This window comes from Apaloderma vittatum, unplaced genomic scaffold, assembly GCF_000703405.1.
Source record: "Apaloderma vittatum isolate BGI_N311 unplaced genomic scaffold, ASM70340v1 scaffold9662, whole genome shotgun sequence".
In the NCBI taxonomy this organism is placed as follows: domain Eukaryota; kingdom Metazoa; phylum Chordata; class Aves; order Trogoniformes; family Trogonidae; genus Apaloderma; species Apaloderma vittatum.
Genome location: NW_009703053.1, coordinates 8,107 through 25,089, shown reverse-complemented (window position 1 = coordinate 25,089; position 16,983 = coordinate 8,107). Strand labels below are relative to the sequence as shown.

At 52.0% G+C, this 16,983-nt stretch overlaps 1 protein-coding gene across 1 annotated transcript in view; it reads left to right on the top strand.

Moving 5' to 3' along the window:
- The window catches only part of DAB2IP (DAB2 interacting protein), a gene marked incomplete at its 3' end in the record, with an annotated part of 26,717 nt that overhangs the window by 2,835 nt on the left and 6,899 nt on the right, over positions 1-16,983 (top strand). Inside the window, exons 2-4 of the mRNA XM_009864467.1 lie at positions 3,019-3,117; positions 5,259-5,813; positions 14,821-14,965. Of these exons, the coding sequence (XP_009862769.1) occupies positions 3,019-3,117; positions 5,259-5,813; positions 14,821-14,965 (799 nt within the window). The remainder of the gene's footprint in view (positions 1-3,018; positions 3,118-5,258; positions 5,814-14,820; positions 14,966-16,983) is intronic.

Sequence of the window (16,983 nt, the reverse complement as noted above, 5' to 3'; positions counted from 1 at the left end):
GGGCTGGGCAGGGCAGCGAGGCCTGAAGGGCTCCGGTCCTGTCTCGGCAGCCCAAAGTCTTCTCCTGGGCTGTTGCGGGACGGAGCAGGGCAAGGAAAGCTGTAGTTGCTCCAGCACAACTGAAACCGTGTCACCTCATCCTGGCCTTGCCTGAGCAAGGGAGAATTTAGCTGAGCTAAGTTTAGCTCCCCTAAATTTAGTCCAGCTGTGCAATCGCGGGCCGATGCTCGCGCGGCCCCGAGCAGCCGTCCTGGTGCGGCGGCTGGCCCTGCAGCGCTGCTTTGCCCTTCTGTGCTTGGGAGTTGGGATTTACCACCTCCAGCCTTGATTTTCCTTGTGAAATCTTTTGAATGCTTTGAGTGGAGCAGCCTCAGTAACTCGATTATCATCTTACGTTGTGACTCCAGCGAGATTCCTTCAAGCACCCTTTGCGGAAGCCGTGCCGTACCCAAGACGTTCTTCAAATGACGAGATTCCATCTGACTTAAGAGATCACCCATCCGAGGACTGTGGATAATGAATGTGAATAAGTAACGTTTTAGAAATTAATGGGTTTTATTAATTGAGTTTATCCTGTACATTAATAGTATTCTAGTATATCCAAAATATTGATGAGACCAGAACACTCTCTTTATCAGGATAATTAATATCTCCTGAAGATCATTAATGCTGTGTGATGTTTAAGTCAGAGCTCAAAGCTGGGATGTTCTTGCAGATCTGGCAAAAATTACATTTTGGTCACACACGGTAGATATGACCTTCAACTCCCACCAGATCAAGGGGGCTTCATATCTGACACACGAGGATTTTCCCCTTCTGCCAAGTATGACAGTTGCAGGGTTTTTAGGTTTTTAGTGATTAGTTAATCAGTAATTGTTTTGGAATCGAATCATAAATTTTACCATGATAACTCAATGAATTTATGTTGATTTAAGCATGGCACGAAAATATATTTGATAACCAACCTAACAGAGAGCTGGTAAAGAACTGGCACTTATATAAGAGGTTCAATAGAAGGACAGCTACATTTACTGTAGCTTACATGTGCTTATTTACTTGGATATGAATCCATGGCAGCTGTGGGATCCATGAATGTCACCAAGGAGAACTTGTCCTTAAGAGAACGTCTTTCAAGAGCAACGAAGGAGTCATCATTCTCTTTTAGAAGTTTCCTGTCGAATTCTCTAGATCTGAGAGCACTGGTACACCAGACTCCCATCAAAACAAAAGAGCTAAACGAAAACCTGGGTGAGAAATGGCCTTGGAGGCTGTGGACTAATGGTATAGTTTATTGAAAGGTGAATTTGACCTCTTCCACCTTTATTAGCTGACTTTTCAGCAGTCGGTGGGGGCTGGATTTTGTCAGCAGGTCCGTGGGAGGGTTTTTCCCACTGTGGGGTGCGCTGTGGCCGTAACACCCGCAGGGCAGTGTGGCTGTCCCACGAGTGCCAGGACTTCAGTGTTCTGGACTTGAACGTGGATGATTATGAGCTTTGCAGCTGAATTAGGTGGGCCAAATAAGACAGGGCTCAAGTTCTGCATTGTTAGGTTCCTGCCTGAAGAACCGTTTCAAAGCCTTGGAAATTCACGTCAGGATCTTTGTATTTGTAATCCAGCATTAAGATGGTGCAGCAGGGACACAGCCATGTGTTGCTTCTCTTCAGGTGCCCTTTCCAGTCAGGTGTGTGGCTGTGCTCGCCTCGAATGCTGTTGCAGGAGCTTGTACTGAGTGAAGGATCAAGATGCAGAACTGCGGAACCCTGGGGCCGAGCGAGGTGCAGGGATCACGCACCGCAGGCACAGTCTTGCAAGCGTTGCATCTTTTGTGCCACCAGAAGTCCCTCTGTGAAGGTTCAGGGACGGAGGCTCTCCTGAGCATCTGCAGCAGCCAACAGGAGGTGAAGCAGGCCAGGTTTGCAGTGGGAAATGTTGAAGAAGCTGGAAGTCCACTGAAGTGTGAAAGGGTGCTGAAAAGATCGTACTGCTGTGCCTACTCACATGGAGTCTTCTTTTCTTGGAAACAGAAGATAACTCGTGCTCGGAAGAATGTACAGATTTACAGGGCAGAGGGTAAAAGTGTGTAAGGATAGGGAAGAGTGTCTGTCTGAAGGAGAGAGCTTCTGGGCTACGAAGGGTTGGAAGGTTTCTTGCATTTCCCGTGTAAAGGCGGGATAAGCCTCTTCTCATTTTGTCCTGGTGAGAAGACGTCTGTGTTCAAAGGAAGGGCTGCGTTCAGCTCATCCTTGAGGTTAGCTAATGACAAATGTTAGCGAGTGCCAGCTCGGCTGTAAGAACAGGTTAGGCTGCTGGGAGATACATGAAATTACCGGAGATTGTGTCTCCCAGAAGCAGATAACTCAGTGAGCAGCGTGTAAACACAAACACTGCGCGATGATAAAGTACTCAGAAATAATTCTGCAGCTTGAGACTGGCAGAAGCGAAGCTGTGGTTGCTCCAGTGGTTCCTGTGGTCGCTTCAGGACATTCCCCTCACTGCTGCCAGGAGTGGGCTGGATGTCTTTGTCCCCATGGCCTTCACACCACGGTCTTCAGAAGCAACAGGACACGAAGGGGCAAGGTTGGACACCAGCCCTTCCAGGCCTGACGTTCTGCTGGAGACAAGGAGTGGGTTGTTACTGTCACGAGCTTTGGGCTGAACCTGGAGGAATGCCAAGCAGTTGCAATTTATCCTTAGTTCATCTAAGGATTTGCACTCTCTCAGTTGTAGAACTTGGTGGTTTAAAGCGTCGCATGCACAGGGGCCTATTATCTAGTGTTTTCTGGTGTGGAAGAGGAGAAGTAATTGGAATTTGCTTCCATGATTATTTCTGTGACATGCAACGTCGCCCTGTTTTTCCGCTAGCCTTAGGGGCTGTTGCTTCATGCTTGGGTAAAGCTGTTTACTTAAAAAAAAAAAAATAATAATAATCCACTAGCATCTTTCCTAACTCCCCTTCTCCCCCCAAATCTCACTCTGCAGTGTACTGGCCAAGACATAATCCTGTTCCTTTCCCTGTAGGTGACGACTTCATCAGGAAGTAAGTGCTTCTCGTGTCGTTCTGCAGCAGAGCGAGATAAATGGATGGAAAACCTGCGGCGTGCCGTGCACCCAAATAAGGTAGTGGCTTTGAGGAATTGCCTCTGTTATAGTTCAGTTCCCTGTTATTACATTTTATAGCCCAGTGCATAGTAGCAGCAGGGGACGTATTGTCATTTCACTGAGTAAGTGTAACTGTGGGTCAGCCTTTTTCCATATTGCTTTCTTCCACAATTATATTTACAGGCAAGTGCCAATTATTTCGTCCCCTCTTTCTCATCGCGTGCTGCTTCAGCTGTTGCTAAGAGTTCGTCAGACCTGAAGAATCCTCAGTCTTGCTCTGTCACTGATGTTATGTGCCCCTTACCTAGGACATCCCACCTCCCAAAAAGCACTGGGACAGGTAGCTGCCAGCAGAGTTAAAATGAGGAGTTCAGGTATCACACTTCTGACTCTGGCAGTGCTTGCAGAGTCTGCAAGTGATGGAGAAACTCAGGTGCAGATACGTTCTCTGGGGTGAGAGCGGAACTTAGCTTTCCCTTCTCCAGTCAGTCGAGGTTGCAAAGTCATCTGTCCCCTCTGGGACCTGCAGAAACAAATCCTTCTCCTCACTCAAACACACGGACACCCAATATGTGGTTTTAGGGCCCCCTAAGACTGAGTAGGTCCTAAAATAAAATCTGCAGCTGCTTCTCCCTCTCTGCACTGGAGTTAGCTAACCAAGATTGATCAGGACTAATCAGCTGCAGGATTTCACAACTGATGAGTTCAATCAACAAGTCTTGTTTTCTGATGATCAGAGAAGACACTAATGATGGGCTCCTGTGGATTCATCCTTGGCACCAGAGCCACGTAATTGTGGGTAGAAGTTAGGTCCCGGCTAAAGGAGCCCTCTGTGTCGGAGTTGATTGTTCCCAGCGCAGCGCCAAGTGCCGGCACAAAAGATGTCTTTCAGAACGGGAGCAGCCGAGGGGAGAGGTGGCCTTTGCCTCGAGCAGCGTGTTCCTGCGTGTGGAATTCAGCGACTCCGGTGCTTTCCGAGTGCAGCAGCCTGGTAGTAACGATCTGAAAGAGCTGTGTAAGGTTTGCCTGGTCACACTTGCCATGAGAAAAGGTCCTGGGAATGGGAGTTGGGGCTGGGTACGTCACTCCGGCTTTGAGATGCAGTGGAAATTTGTTTGGAAGTGTGCCCTCCTCTCAAAACACGCCATGAAGCTTTCCATCTTCACTGGAGTTCGTAGACAATAAACTCTCAGTATCTGACTTGATATTTCTATCAAGAATTCCGTGTTCTTGTGTAGTTCCTGTGTGCGCTTCCTGAACCTACAGTACCCCATTGTGGGCTTCCAGCAGGAACGTTCCTACCCAGGCTCCTGGGCTGAGCAGGGGCAGCCGGGGCTGCTGTTTCAGTGAGGACTTTCCAAACAAAACAGGTTCCTGCTTTCAGCTGCGGGTGCTTTATCTTTCGAGTCACTCCTGCAACAAATGCCCCTGACGTTCTTCCAGGATGAGGTCAGCGTCACTGGGGAGCTCTTAAAGATCCCCAGCATCCTTTTCTCTGTCGTTATTTCAAAGATACCCAAGCCAAATTTCTGTGCCTGGATTCTAATGACTCTCCCATGGGACTCGCTTCCTCTCCATGTTTTAGTTGGGTGCTCTGGACTTCTGCCCTAAAGTGTCACGAGGTTTTGTAAATGCTGCTTTCCCTGCCAGAGGTAGTCGTGTTCCAGCCGTGGATGAGGTGATCCCTGGGTCCACATTCCGGTCCCTTTTGTTGTTGCTCTGTTACAGTAAAGAAAATATATTCCAGCACTGCTGTAAAGCAGCTGTACGGAAAGGGGAGGTGGTTGTGAGATACCTGTAACATAGCTTCTCCTCTGCAAAAGCCATTAGTGGTTGGTGAGATTCTCTCAGTTTCTTCTGAGGCCCTCTTGGCAGCGAATGGAAAAAGGTACATTTATGATTTGGAGGGGTTTTATCTTTCTTGTTCCATATATTAATTGGCACCAACAGACATGGAGAGCACGGTGATATTTTGGAAAATTATCATAAGTAGTGTTATTATGCAAATTCCTGAGAGCCAGTATTTCCTTAAAATAAAATGTAATTAAGCCTCTGCTCATTTAGCACATCCGAAATAATTAACTCATATCTCCAGTTTTGTTGTGCTTGGCTTTGTGGGATTTTTTGTTGACCTTTTTTTCTTTGCATCTTTTTTCCAGGACAACAGCAGAAGGGTAGAGAATATGTTAAAGTTATGGATTATTGAAGCCAAGGACCTGCCAGCTAAGAAAAAGTACTTGTGTGAATTATGCCTGGACGATGTTCTTTATGCACGAACTACCTGTAAATTGAAAACTGATAATGTATTTTGGGGGGAGCACTTTGAATTTAATAACCTCCCATCGCTCAAAAACATCACGGTGCACTTATACAAAGAGACTGACAAGAAGAAAAAGAAGGACAAGACCAATTTCATTGGACAAGTGAACATCCCTGTCAGCTCTGTCACGGGCCGGCAATTTGTAGAGAAATGGTACCCGGTGGTCAGCCCCAACCCGGGGAAGGGCAAGTCCCCGGGGCCCATGATCCGCATCAAGTCGCGCTACCAGAGCATGAGCATCCTTCCCATGGAGATGTACAAAGAGTTTGCCGAGTACATCACTAACAATTACATGGTGCTGTGCTCGGTGCTCGAGCCCTCGCTGAGCGTGAAGAACAAGGAGGAGATGGCGTCTGCGCTGGTGCACATCCTGCAGAGTACGGGCAAGGCCAAGGTGAGACCCTTTGTCGTCCGTCCCCTCCCACCGGGGACCGACAGGAGCAGGTTCCTGTGGTGGGGTTTGGAAATTGCTGCTTCAGCTGGGCGTCGCGTCATTAATCCACTCTAGTTTTGATTCTAATGACAGACGGGTTGGTAGCATGTGCAGTGCAAATTGCTTAATTAGCAGAGAGGTCGGTGGGACTGCACACCAACTGAGACCTTTTTCTCTCCTCCTGGAGGCTCGGGGGCAAGGCACTCGGCTCGTGAACGGGCGCAAGGGGAGGTAAGCGGGAAGGTGGTTTTCAGAGATGAAATGCAAGCAGTGCTGGCTTGAGCTGCGTGTGCTGGGTATTCCTGTGGGAACCCTGCACGTTCCCGGCTCCGCTCCCTCCCCGAGCTGCTGCGCGGAGCACCCGGCGCAGCGGGAGCTGAACGGGAGCGAGCGGCGTCTTGGGAATTGCTGAGCAAAGTCTGCCTGAGGGCACGCGTGTCTCGGGATCAGCTCTCGCTTTTCAGGGTCTGTCCAGATGCTTTTGGAAGGGAGTTGTGAAGCGGGGAAGCAGCGCAGGAAAGCCCAGGGGTTCTGGGGTGCTCCCAGGGCAGCCCTCCTTGGAGGGTTGATGCTGGCCAGCTGGTGAGTGGGGGAAGTTCAGTTTTTGTGGCCACTTTGTGTGAGTGTCCGTCACGGCTGGGTGTTCCCTGTCAGGTCTGGGAGCTGGAGGAGGTGACTGAGAGTGGGTTTTACTCCTGGTTGCAATCTGTGAGGGTACAGGCAGTGTGAGCAGAGCTCAGGCAGGCGCTGAGGTCCCGGCACACGGAGCGTGGAGTCGCATCCTCGGTCCCCAGGTGTGGCGGCCCAGCCGTGGTGGGCAGTGTCAGAACTGTGGGAGTTAGAGCATCGACATTTCTCTCTGTTAACGTCTCCCTGAACTCTGCAGGGGGGAGCTGAGTAAGAACGAGATTTCCGAAGCTTTTGCGGTGCTGAGGAGATGGGAACTCCTCACCCCAGGGCGAATCCCAAGGTCCTGTGTCCTCTGCAGCTGCTGCCGGCGGCCGGGGCAGGGTTGTGGGTTAGTGCAGTTACCATCTGTCAGACAGAGACGTGGCTTGGCCTCGTGATCTCATTCAAGGTAGGCAAAGCTCTCTGAGCAGATTGCGAGGCTGTGGGCCTGCTATTACAGAGGCAGAGAAAATAGCTCGGTCAAAGCCTCCCTGATCCCAGGCAGCGCTGTCAGACCCCAGGAGCGCGGGGAAGGACCCAGGTCCTGGTCCCCTTGGCTGCGTTACCCTCAGTGGGGACAGAAGTGGCTTGTGATTCACAGTGTATGAAATAACAGAAAGAGAGCATCGTAGGTGTCCTCAGTCCCTGTGCTGAGGCTTTGGCCACCGTCAGCACGTGGTTTCTGGGCACAGGTACCTCTCCCCTGCCCCGCACCGGGGGTGCCCTTCACTGTGGCTCCGATGACACTGATGCCGGGGCTCTTGCTGGAATGGTGTTGCCATGAAAGACCCTGTCTGTGGCTCACAGGGTTCTGGTGCAAAAGGCTTCAAGTGTCACGCCGATCTCTGTCACCGTGGATCATGTGTGGTCATGGCTGAGAGCTGTTGTCACTGCTCCTGCTTTTTCCCTCTTCCCCTGGGTGCTGTAGAGGCTCTGGAGAGAACAAGAGTGTTTCTAGATGTGTGTCGCATCAGCGCTTGAGATCCCGGAGGCTCTACATGGGTTACACAGCAAACAGTAAACAGACTTGGAGAATTTCCCCTAAAATGCAGCTTCTGCTTTCCCTGCCTGTCATCTGCCATCAGCATTAGCACCGGGCGTGGGAGCTGTCAGAGCAACAGGAGTTACTGGAGCATGGGAGCCGGGGGATGGCGCATCCTTTGCGGAGGAGTTGGACAGGCAGAGAGAGGGAAGAGCAGCAGTGAGGTTTCATTTCTCTTCTGTCTGTAGGTAATGTGGCTCCTTATGTGTTGGTGTGTGTTGAGGAAGGTGTGGTCTGGCTCTGAGCTGCGTCTGGTTTGGATGGTGAGCAAAGGCTCACCCGGCACCAAACGCCTGCGTGTTCAGCTCGACAAGGTGAAACACCCCCAGCCCGCAGTAGGATGTTTGGGTTGGACATAGGGTTCAAAATGGGTTCCTCTGTCCTTCTGTGACCCTCGGATGCTTGCCCAGGCTGGAGGTGGGTTCCCTGTCCTCGTTCCAGTGACCTCTTCAGAGCCCTCCCCTGCCCCAAAGAGCGCAGACGTGGCAATCAGCAACCACTAATTTATTTTGCTGATAAAGGGAGTTTTGTGAGTCTTGGCTGCTGCAGCTGACGCTAAAGCAGCAATTACAGTTGGTCTGAGAAACAAGTGTCCGGTAGATTATCTATGAAGACTCGTTAGCAGCTAATTGCTCTTGCACTGTTTCAGGCCCTGTTTTCCTGTAGCGATTTGCTGTAACTGTGGTGTAATCCCTTAATGAGGCACGGCTGATTGGGTACGGGTGTCCTCGCGGAGAGCCCCCGCGCGGGAGAGGCGCGACGCGGTGCTGCGCGGGCAATGCTGTGTGGCGGGAGGGTGATCCTGACCCCCAGACCCTGATCCTGACCCCCAGACCCTGATCCTGACCCCCAGACACCCCACTTTGCTCCATTACAGCACGGAGCTTCTCCCACCAGCCAGACGTTGCTCTCTGGAGCTGCTAAACCCCGGAGTCCCTCATGCCGGAGAGGCTGAGCACGTGAAGCTGCAGGCAGAAGGTGGACAAGGGCTGTAGCTGAGTTTTCTCCTAAAATACCTGCTTCTTCCTGGGCCTCGTAGCCCTGTCACAATAGATTAAAAGATGGAGAATGAAAGCAGACAGTCGTCCCTGGAGTCAAAGCCCATGCTTCCTTTGATCTCTCTTTGGGAAAGGGAACAGCTTCGTCCCGCGGAGCTGCGCAGGGGTTTGCTGTGCACCAGGGCACGCCTGGAAACCCCTGAGCAGCCGCCAAGGCACGGGGGTGGAGAGGAGAGGAAGGTGGTCTGATAAAGGTAAGCGTGCACACAGCCTGGCTGGGGGAGCTGCCCCAGCCCTCCACAAAGTCCGACAGACACCCAGCGCTGCGAGAGGCCGTTTGCTGCCTCTTTTTGTGGCAAGTAGGGGCTGGAGGAGGCGTCGCTGGGCTGGAGAGGGATGTCGTTCTGTGGCTGAACACAGACACGCGGCCGCTCAGCATCTGTCCCTGACTTGTCACGTGCTTCAGTTTCCCAGAGAGAGCGCGGATAAAGTGCTGCCTGTAAGGGTGTGGAGAGATGCCTAGCTGTTTTCGTGTGTTTCACAACCTGTAGACAGAGACGCGAGGTCATAATTAAAAGTGTTTCTGTTGCCATCCTGGGTGTTTCGGGGAGCGCTCCCCCCTGCCATTAGCGTGGCTTGATGTGGTCTGTGTGATGTGGTGATGGATGGGCAGGCTGCATCCTCCCCAGAGAGAGACTGATGGTGACTTTCGATGCTTCCAGAATATTTCCCATGCTTAGATTTGTTTCAGGGACGCCTTAGAGATTTCAGAGCTCAGTTCATGACCATAAATGTATTGAAAAAAGGCTCTCTTGTCCAAATGGTTGGTAGATCAAACCCAGCATTAGACAAAGCTCTAACTAACCAGCTGCTCGCTTGAAATAAATATTTATCATGTTGTGAGTGGGGTGAAGAATAAACATGTGTCCCTGTTTGTTTATGCTGCAAGGATTTGCTTCAGCTAAGCAGATGTATTTACTCCTCCTGTTCGAGCCTGCTGGAGACTCCCCGCGTTCCCTCCTCGGTGTTTGGTCAGAGCTGTGCTGAACCTGCAGAGATCCTGCAGGGCTTCCTAAAAACGACAGCTCAGCTCAGAGAGGGACCCTGGGAATGAGTGGCAGGGCCTGGAAAGGTGCTGGGCTTGGTCGGTCCCTTTGGGGAGCCCCACTCCCGTTCCTGCGCCGCGAAGGCTGCGGGCACGGAGCCGTGAGGATGCTGCAGACGTTCAGCTGTAGGCGAGGCTGGCAGCAGCCAAATCATTTCCCCTACAAAGAGTTTATCTCCCTGCTTGTATTTTATAGCAGCCACGGTTGAGCTAATAAGGCTTTTAATCAGCGTTACGAGCACCCCCACTGTTTTCCCTGCTCCCTCTGAACACAGCAGTCGGGTCGGTTGAAAGGATGGAGACGGGTGGTGAGTGGCAGCCGAGAGGGTCGGTGTTGGGGCTCTCGGGGTGGTGGGTGGTTTCTGAGCCTCCTGTGTGGGATCCAGCCCCTCTGCGTGTGAGCGTAATATCCTTCAGGTTTTGTGAGCAAGGTGATGGATGCAGATTCCTGTGCGTTAACCCCCGCCTTGGATGAGCTCCAGCAATCAAAGGAGGGAACGTTTACATTTCCCAGCAGAGAATTGTCCAGTGCAGTTCCTCAGAGGAATTATGTGGTGGTGGAGAGTCAAGGACAGGCAGTTGGGGTCCTTGGTTTGCCACTCTCCTTGCTCAGCTCAGCACTATCAAGTGCTGCATTTCTCATCCTCTGGCGTGCAGGCATGTCCTGACACTCGCCCACCTGTAAGCTCCAGCCCCACCAACCCCTGGTGTTTTGCACCTTCGCCTAAAAGCCCAGCTGGACTCTGGGCTAGTCTTTGAAAGAAGCAGTAATCTTATTACCTTTATCAATTCAATCCTCTTAAGGTTGAGTCAATCCTATTAATCAGGCTTGTGATGTGGAGAACCTTATTATTTCAAAGTCAATCTGCTCATCAGTCAGTTACGATGTTGGGAGCCATCGGCTCCCGCCTGTGGGGCTGTGACCCAAACGACGTGTGCGGGGCTGTGGGTCTCTCCATCACAGCCCACCTGCTCTGGCTGCGGACGCGTCCCCAAGAGGCTGGGGCCAGAGGACAAGGTGCAAAATCCTTCCTGGGCATGGGCAGGATATGTCCCGCAAGAGTTTTCTTTCTTGTTGTCTCCCTTTGCCCAGGAAACCCTCCTGCCCTCGCTGCAGCCGTGCCTGGCACCCAGCTGGCTCCATCCTTCTGCCTGCAGGGCTTGGGAGCTGGAGGGGGCAGGTGACACCCCCTGGGCACAGGGACTGGCACCCGGAACCCCTTTGGGACTGGGATGCTCGGTGTGGACAGACCCCTCGCCAGCGTGGGGTGGGCTTTCTGGGCGCTGGCAGTTTGAAGCACCCCAGGGTGCTCGGTGCCCCCAGCCCAGTGGGGCGTGGGGGGCTGAGGGTGCTGGTGCTTGGGGCAGGCAGGGCTGGCAGCTGTTGATGGGACCTGAGACTGAATTAGCTGTCTTCGCTCCAGCTTTGTGCCCTGTGAAGAAGCTCTTTTCTTCCCATTTTTTGGGTTTGAGCAATGCAGTCTGTCCACTTCCTTGGCCCTGTTGACATGGGCAACGAAGGATTGTTTTCTAGAGCAAGTGTTGGTTTTTCCTTTGGTGAACTTGACTTTTCAATGAGCCCTGGGCCGGTGCTGATGTGGATGCCAGCAGTAGCTTTCAAGGTTTGTCCACCAGGACATGGGGCAGAGCAGCCCAGGGCTGCAGCGCACTCGTTGCCAGAGCATCACCCCTGCGTCCATCTTGCCCTTCCAGCTTCCCAAGGCAAAGGTTTGGGGGATCCTCCGTGGCAGTGATGAAGCATCCTGCCGCGAGATGCCTTGCTTAGTCAGACATCCTGAATTGTCGCATGTGCGAGGGACCAGGCAGGGCTCAGGAAACGTTTCCTCGCCCCCCATAAGATGCTGTTTAGTTGTGGTTTGAGAGAGGAGGATGAGTTCACCGAGGTGGGGCAGGGGGAGCAGTGTCTGAAGCTCAGCGGATGAAGACCTGGGGGAAATGAGAATGTTTTTAGGCTACAGGTAAATCAGGATGGGACAGAGCGAGGGGCATGGGCTCACCCGGGTTCAAGCCACCCCGTGCAGAAGGATGCTGAGGCTGTGGGGCAGGGAGCTGCAGCACCAGAGGTACGTCGTGGTGACGTGTTTGAGCCCTGAGCTGGTGCTGAGGACTGTGCCTGCACTCGCCTGCGGTGGGGACCCAGCCGCCACTCCGGCAGCAAAACCTCTGCTTGCGTTTCTAGAAGACTGGAGGAGCTGCTGTAGAACAGCACACGCTGCTGTGGGCTCACGCTTGGTTTGTTTGAAGTGCTGGAAACCAGCGCTGCTGTGCTCTGAATTTATTTGTTTATGAATTGCTCTTCTTCACCAGCACATGGGCAGTGAGGGAAGTTGCACAGGTTCAGCTGTGTCCAGTCTGGAGCAAATATCTTTAAAATAAACACAGGAGCCAGTCTGAAGAAGGCTGCCACAGCCCTTAATTTTTACTGAAGACCTTTTCCTTCCCCTCTCAACTCCCATGTAATGAAATAAAGCATCTTATTTTCTTCCATTGCCAGGGGCCCTAACTAAAAACAACCCCCTGCTGATCTCTGCTGCTCAGAAACAGGGAGTTTTATTGGCTTTAGTTATTGCATTTTATTCAGGGCCTTGTATGTGGGTGAGTGAGGCCCCCGGAGGGATTCAGCGAGTATTTGCATTCCATTTGTGTCTTCTGAGTGCTGGCTGCTGGCGTACTTAAGGCAGAGATACCAGACGCGTGATCCAGAGCCTTTTTTTTGTGTAGAGGGAAGGCAAGATCCAGATGATGGCCCTGGGACAGAAATCAGCGAGATGTCATGGGAACTGACCTGCAGATGAGGCTCCTTCCCAGTGGCTGGCTGGGCTGCTGAGAGTGGTTTCTGCAGAGGAACTCGCTCGAGGACACTGACTGTGGGGTTTTTGATCCCCGTTGCATCTCTGAGCCTGTTCCTACATCCTGGCAAGATGCCTCCTGCAGCCAGGGGGGCTGGACAGGCTGGGGACGGCGAGAAGCCCTGGCTTGGGGGATGCCCTTGGGTGTCCTGGCTCTCGCCTCCATCCCCCGGTCAGATCCTGCTGCTTTGTGCCCAGCTTTGGGTGCTGCACCATAATGGATCTCTTTGGGATTTCAGCAGCTTTCCTTCCCACTTCGGAGACAAGGGATCGGTTTTCTGAGCCTGTCGAGCTGCGGGTGCTCCACGGGGAATTGCGACCGCAGCGAAGGTTTCAGGGGGATCTTTTCTGGCTTTGTGTGGAGTTCCATGGAGGAGTGTTGCCTCATTTGAAATTCTAGTGAATTCTGCAGATCAGCTAAAATCATCAAAATTCACATCAGCGCTGGCTGAAACTTGGCCCCTGGGTTTTCACCGGTCGTGGCTTGGCCCCGCATCCCATGGCAGCCAGTCCCCAGCCGACAAGAAGGGGAAAAAAAGCAAATGCTTGGCTAAGAGAAGCTGTAAAACTCGGTGTTCCTGAGATAATTAGTATGTTGGGAAAGTGACAGGAAAGAGAATCAAGCAAAGCCAAGGTCAGCGGCTGCTAATTAAGAATCAGCACCTTGTGTCAGCCTGAGCTGTGGCTTGGAATTGAAACGTACCCTGGGAGAGACCCAGGAAGATAAAGGTGATGGAGTTACCCAGATAGCAGCTAACGGGATTTGAGCAGAGGTTTAAAGTTTCATTCTAGCTTGGTTGATAAAAGGGGCAAAATGAGAGAAAATAGTGGGGGAGGCACGTGCTTTGCTTCCAGGAGGGATTTTTGCCTTTGCAGCTGCCGGAGCATTGCAGACGTGGTGGGAGCTGTGCAAGACGATCTTCTAGCTAAAAGAAATAATGGTGGTGACTTTTTTTTTCGCCCCCCAGAGCTCCTCCTCTGGGCTTTTTGAAGGCTTTTCTGGGAAGGTCACGGCAGCATGTTGGTCCCAGTCTTATGGGAAGGTGGGAGAGATCGGGGCGTTGGTGCCTTGGAGGTGCCAAGGACGGGAGCTGGGTCTCTGCATGGCAGCCCTGGGCTGCTCCTGCTGCCCCTGCCAGGAACGGGTACGTCTGGCACGGTTGGAACGCCTGAAGGAGAGTTTCTTAGGGAAAGGTTATTACCGAGCAGATTATTTTCTTTTAGAGGAAGGCAGTTTTAAGAAGGTGCCCTTGGTTGCGGACGTGAATTTGTATGTCAGCATTGCTCTGTCTCCTGCGTGGGGGAGCAATAAGAGGTTTAATGCGTGTGATTTTCACGGTTTGCCTGTGTCCCCCAGGTGAGTGGTGCTGGGTGGGAGGAGGTTGAACCTTTCAGCACCCAGTGTGGCCGGGAGCTGGGCAGGGGCCCAGAACTGCTTTTCCCATTAGCAGCGCAGAGAACGGAAGCTGAATATGCATTAGCATTAAAAACCGCACGGCATTTCTCCTGCATTATTGCAAGCTACAGCACGCTAAATATTACACCACGTAGTGGATTTTCTGCAGAATGCACGGGGAGCTACGTGACCCTCTGCGATCAGTTAACGCGGCTGCTGAAGCAGAGCTGGAGCTCGGCCTGAAGTGCTGTTTTTCTTTCGGAATTCTCAGTTCAGTGGCCTGCACTGATGCACAGGGCAGCTGTCAGCACACGGTCTGCTCCTGCTCACCCCTTCCATTGCTCTGCAGCAGAGAGGATTATGAAATTGCCCAAAACGTGCGCTGCGGCGGTGCTGTTTATTTTCATGAACGCTGAGGAAATAGGACGTTTGAGCATCTTGATGCATATTGCAGGCTTGATTCTCAGCTGATAACTGTGGGGTACAGCTCATGGCACACAAGTATTCCCTTGTTTTGCAACCAGTGCAGTGAGACACCAAGCGCAGCCACATTTAACAGTGAGGAAACATGTTTCACACACAAAATAGGAAGCTGATACGAGACCCAGCCAAAAGCCAGCAGTGATGGAGAGGCAAAATGTGGTGCAGGCCTGAAGTGAATCATTTTTTTGGGTTGCAAAAAGTTGTGACTGTCCAGAGGTTTGTTACTCCTCTTGTCTCTGGGAGGTTGGAGGAACAGGAGGGAGGTCGGGCTGGCTGTGAGGTGCGCACAGCATCGTCTGCAGCACCTCCAGTCCCTCTTGTGTCTTAAGAAGGCGAGACCTCCCTGGAGAAGGGGAGGCTGCGTGTGTCAGTGCGTGGTGACCCACCATGGGCTTTGCTTTCCAGGATTTCTTGACTGACCTGATGATGTCTGAAGTTGATCGCTGTGGTGAGAATGAGCATCTCATTTTCAGGGAGAACACACTGGCCACCAAAGCAATCGAAGAATACCTGAAGCTGGTGGGGCAGAAATACTTGCAAGATGCCTTAGGTATGTACAGAGTCTTGCCTAGAGAGGTTCTGCTCTAAGCTGCGGGGTGCTCCGCGGGGTGGAGACCATCACCCGAGCCCTGGTGACTGTCAGAGTCACCGGTGTTCACGTGCCAGAAGGTTTCTCTGGCAGCAGGGTCCGAGCCTGGGGTGCAGCCGTGGCCGCAGCTCTCAGCTCCCAGGTGAAGATCAGCGCTGAGTTAGCGCTTTAACCTGCTTTCAGAGGAGGTAACAAATTGATATTTGAAGGCATTGTGCTGCCTGCCAAGTCTTCTTGACGGTGCTGGCAGTGTCACGGCGGCTGATTGAATCCTTCCCTTGATTGCACACCCCCGTCAGAGACGCTCCCCCGGTTCCTCGCAGCGCTCGTGAGTCAGATGAGATCTCCCAACCTACAGTGATGAGAGCTGCCTCCCAGATCACCCTGGGAACCCTCCTGGTGGTTGGATTTTTTTTTAAAGCACTGGCTGTGTTTATAGCTCCAAAAATATTTCTCTTGATGCAAATGAAAATAATTAGAGCTTCTGCTTCTGGGCAGGTCAGGAAGGAGTCGCTGTGCTGCTGCGTGCAGCCAGCCCAGCACGAGGACGGGAGAGGCTGCCTTTGAAGCGTTCTGCGTGAAGCCCAGCTGAAGGCAGCTGGGTTGGATCCACATCCTAGCAGTAGGATGAGCAGAGTTTCTATTGAGGTGTTAATTTTTCAGTATGTTGTGTTCCTACTAGTGGATTTGCGTGATTTTAGCAAGGAGCAAAGAAGCGTAAATACTTTACCAAGATAATAATAATAATAATGACAGCGTTGAGGAAGGGAAGATCATTGAGCAAATTCGGTCAAACCAACAGCCTAGGAGAATAGGAAAAGGAATATTATTTATTTCTGCCTTGTAATGCTTTCTGGTTGAAGGCAAGTCTGTAAGTAGATTACCTCATAAAATTTCTAAAAAGCTAGGAGATTAATGAAGGCAGAGCGTTTTGAAATATTCCCCTTTCAGGGCTCAGTGCAAACGCTTCCAAGCCAGCTCCATCTAACACAGGAGGAGCCTGCGGTTCTTGCTGGCTGTTCGGGGCACTGCTGCTGTGTAGACCTTTTATGGGTGAAATGATTCATCTGTGTGTCACAAGGTAACACAGTACAGACAGCGCTTCCCTTTAGACCATGAAGCGCAAGCGAGTAATAGGGCTGGGGAATAGCAGAAGGCATCACCTGCAGGCGAGCAGAGCGGCTCCAGAGCTCCCTGGCAGAGCTGAAAATGCATCGGAGAGGCTCTCCAGTACGTAATTAAAATCTGTTTTGGCAATAGGGGAGGAATGCAGACTGGAGTGGGCAGAGAACAGGAGACTGGGAAAATCTGAGACGGTCAGGAGTTAGGAGATGAGCAAACCGACTGGATGAGAAGAAAACCAAAGCAACCTTCCTCTCCAGAACATCACCTGGCCCTGCAGCTCCCTCACGAAATGCTGCCTCGTAATCCCCGTTATCCCGTCCCCAGTCTCTCCAGCCACTGCTGGGTGCTAACTGGGATGGAACGCTGCCATCCCCCCGAGCGGGGCACATGTCAATGCGGGGTGAGCACCCTCAGCCCAGGGCAGGGGTCTGTTCCCGGGCACCCGGGGGTGAAGGGTGGCACGAGGATGAGGAGCTGGCACAGCGTGAGGCTCTGCAAGGGTCAGGAGCAGCCAGGCAGCAAATAGGAGTGCAGGGAAACGCAGAGAAATATTTTTAATTTAATTTGGTGTGATGTTCAGCTCAAAATAAACCAAGTAAATTGTTTCTTTCCTTTAATTACCTATTTCTCCTGTGAATCACTCTGGCTTGGCAGCGCCAGGGCACAGTCTGCAGTAGCCGGCCATCCTACAAATAATTACAGAACTTGCCAGCATATTTCCTACTGGATTAGCCCGCGGGAGCGTCTCTGGAACCGGTGTGCTGGGGGTCGGGGCAGGCTGAGGAACCGGGTGTTTTGGCAGCAGAGTTCTGATGCAAGAGGCTGTAGCCGCAGAGGCCGAGACGCCAGCTGGG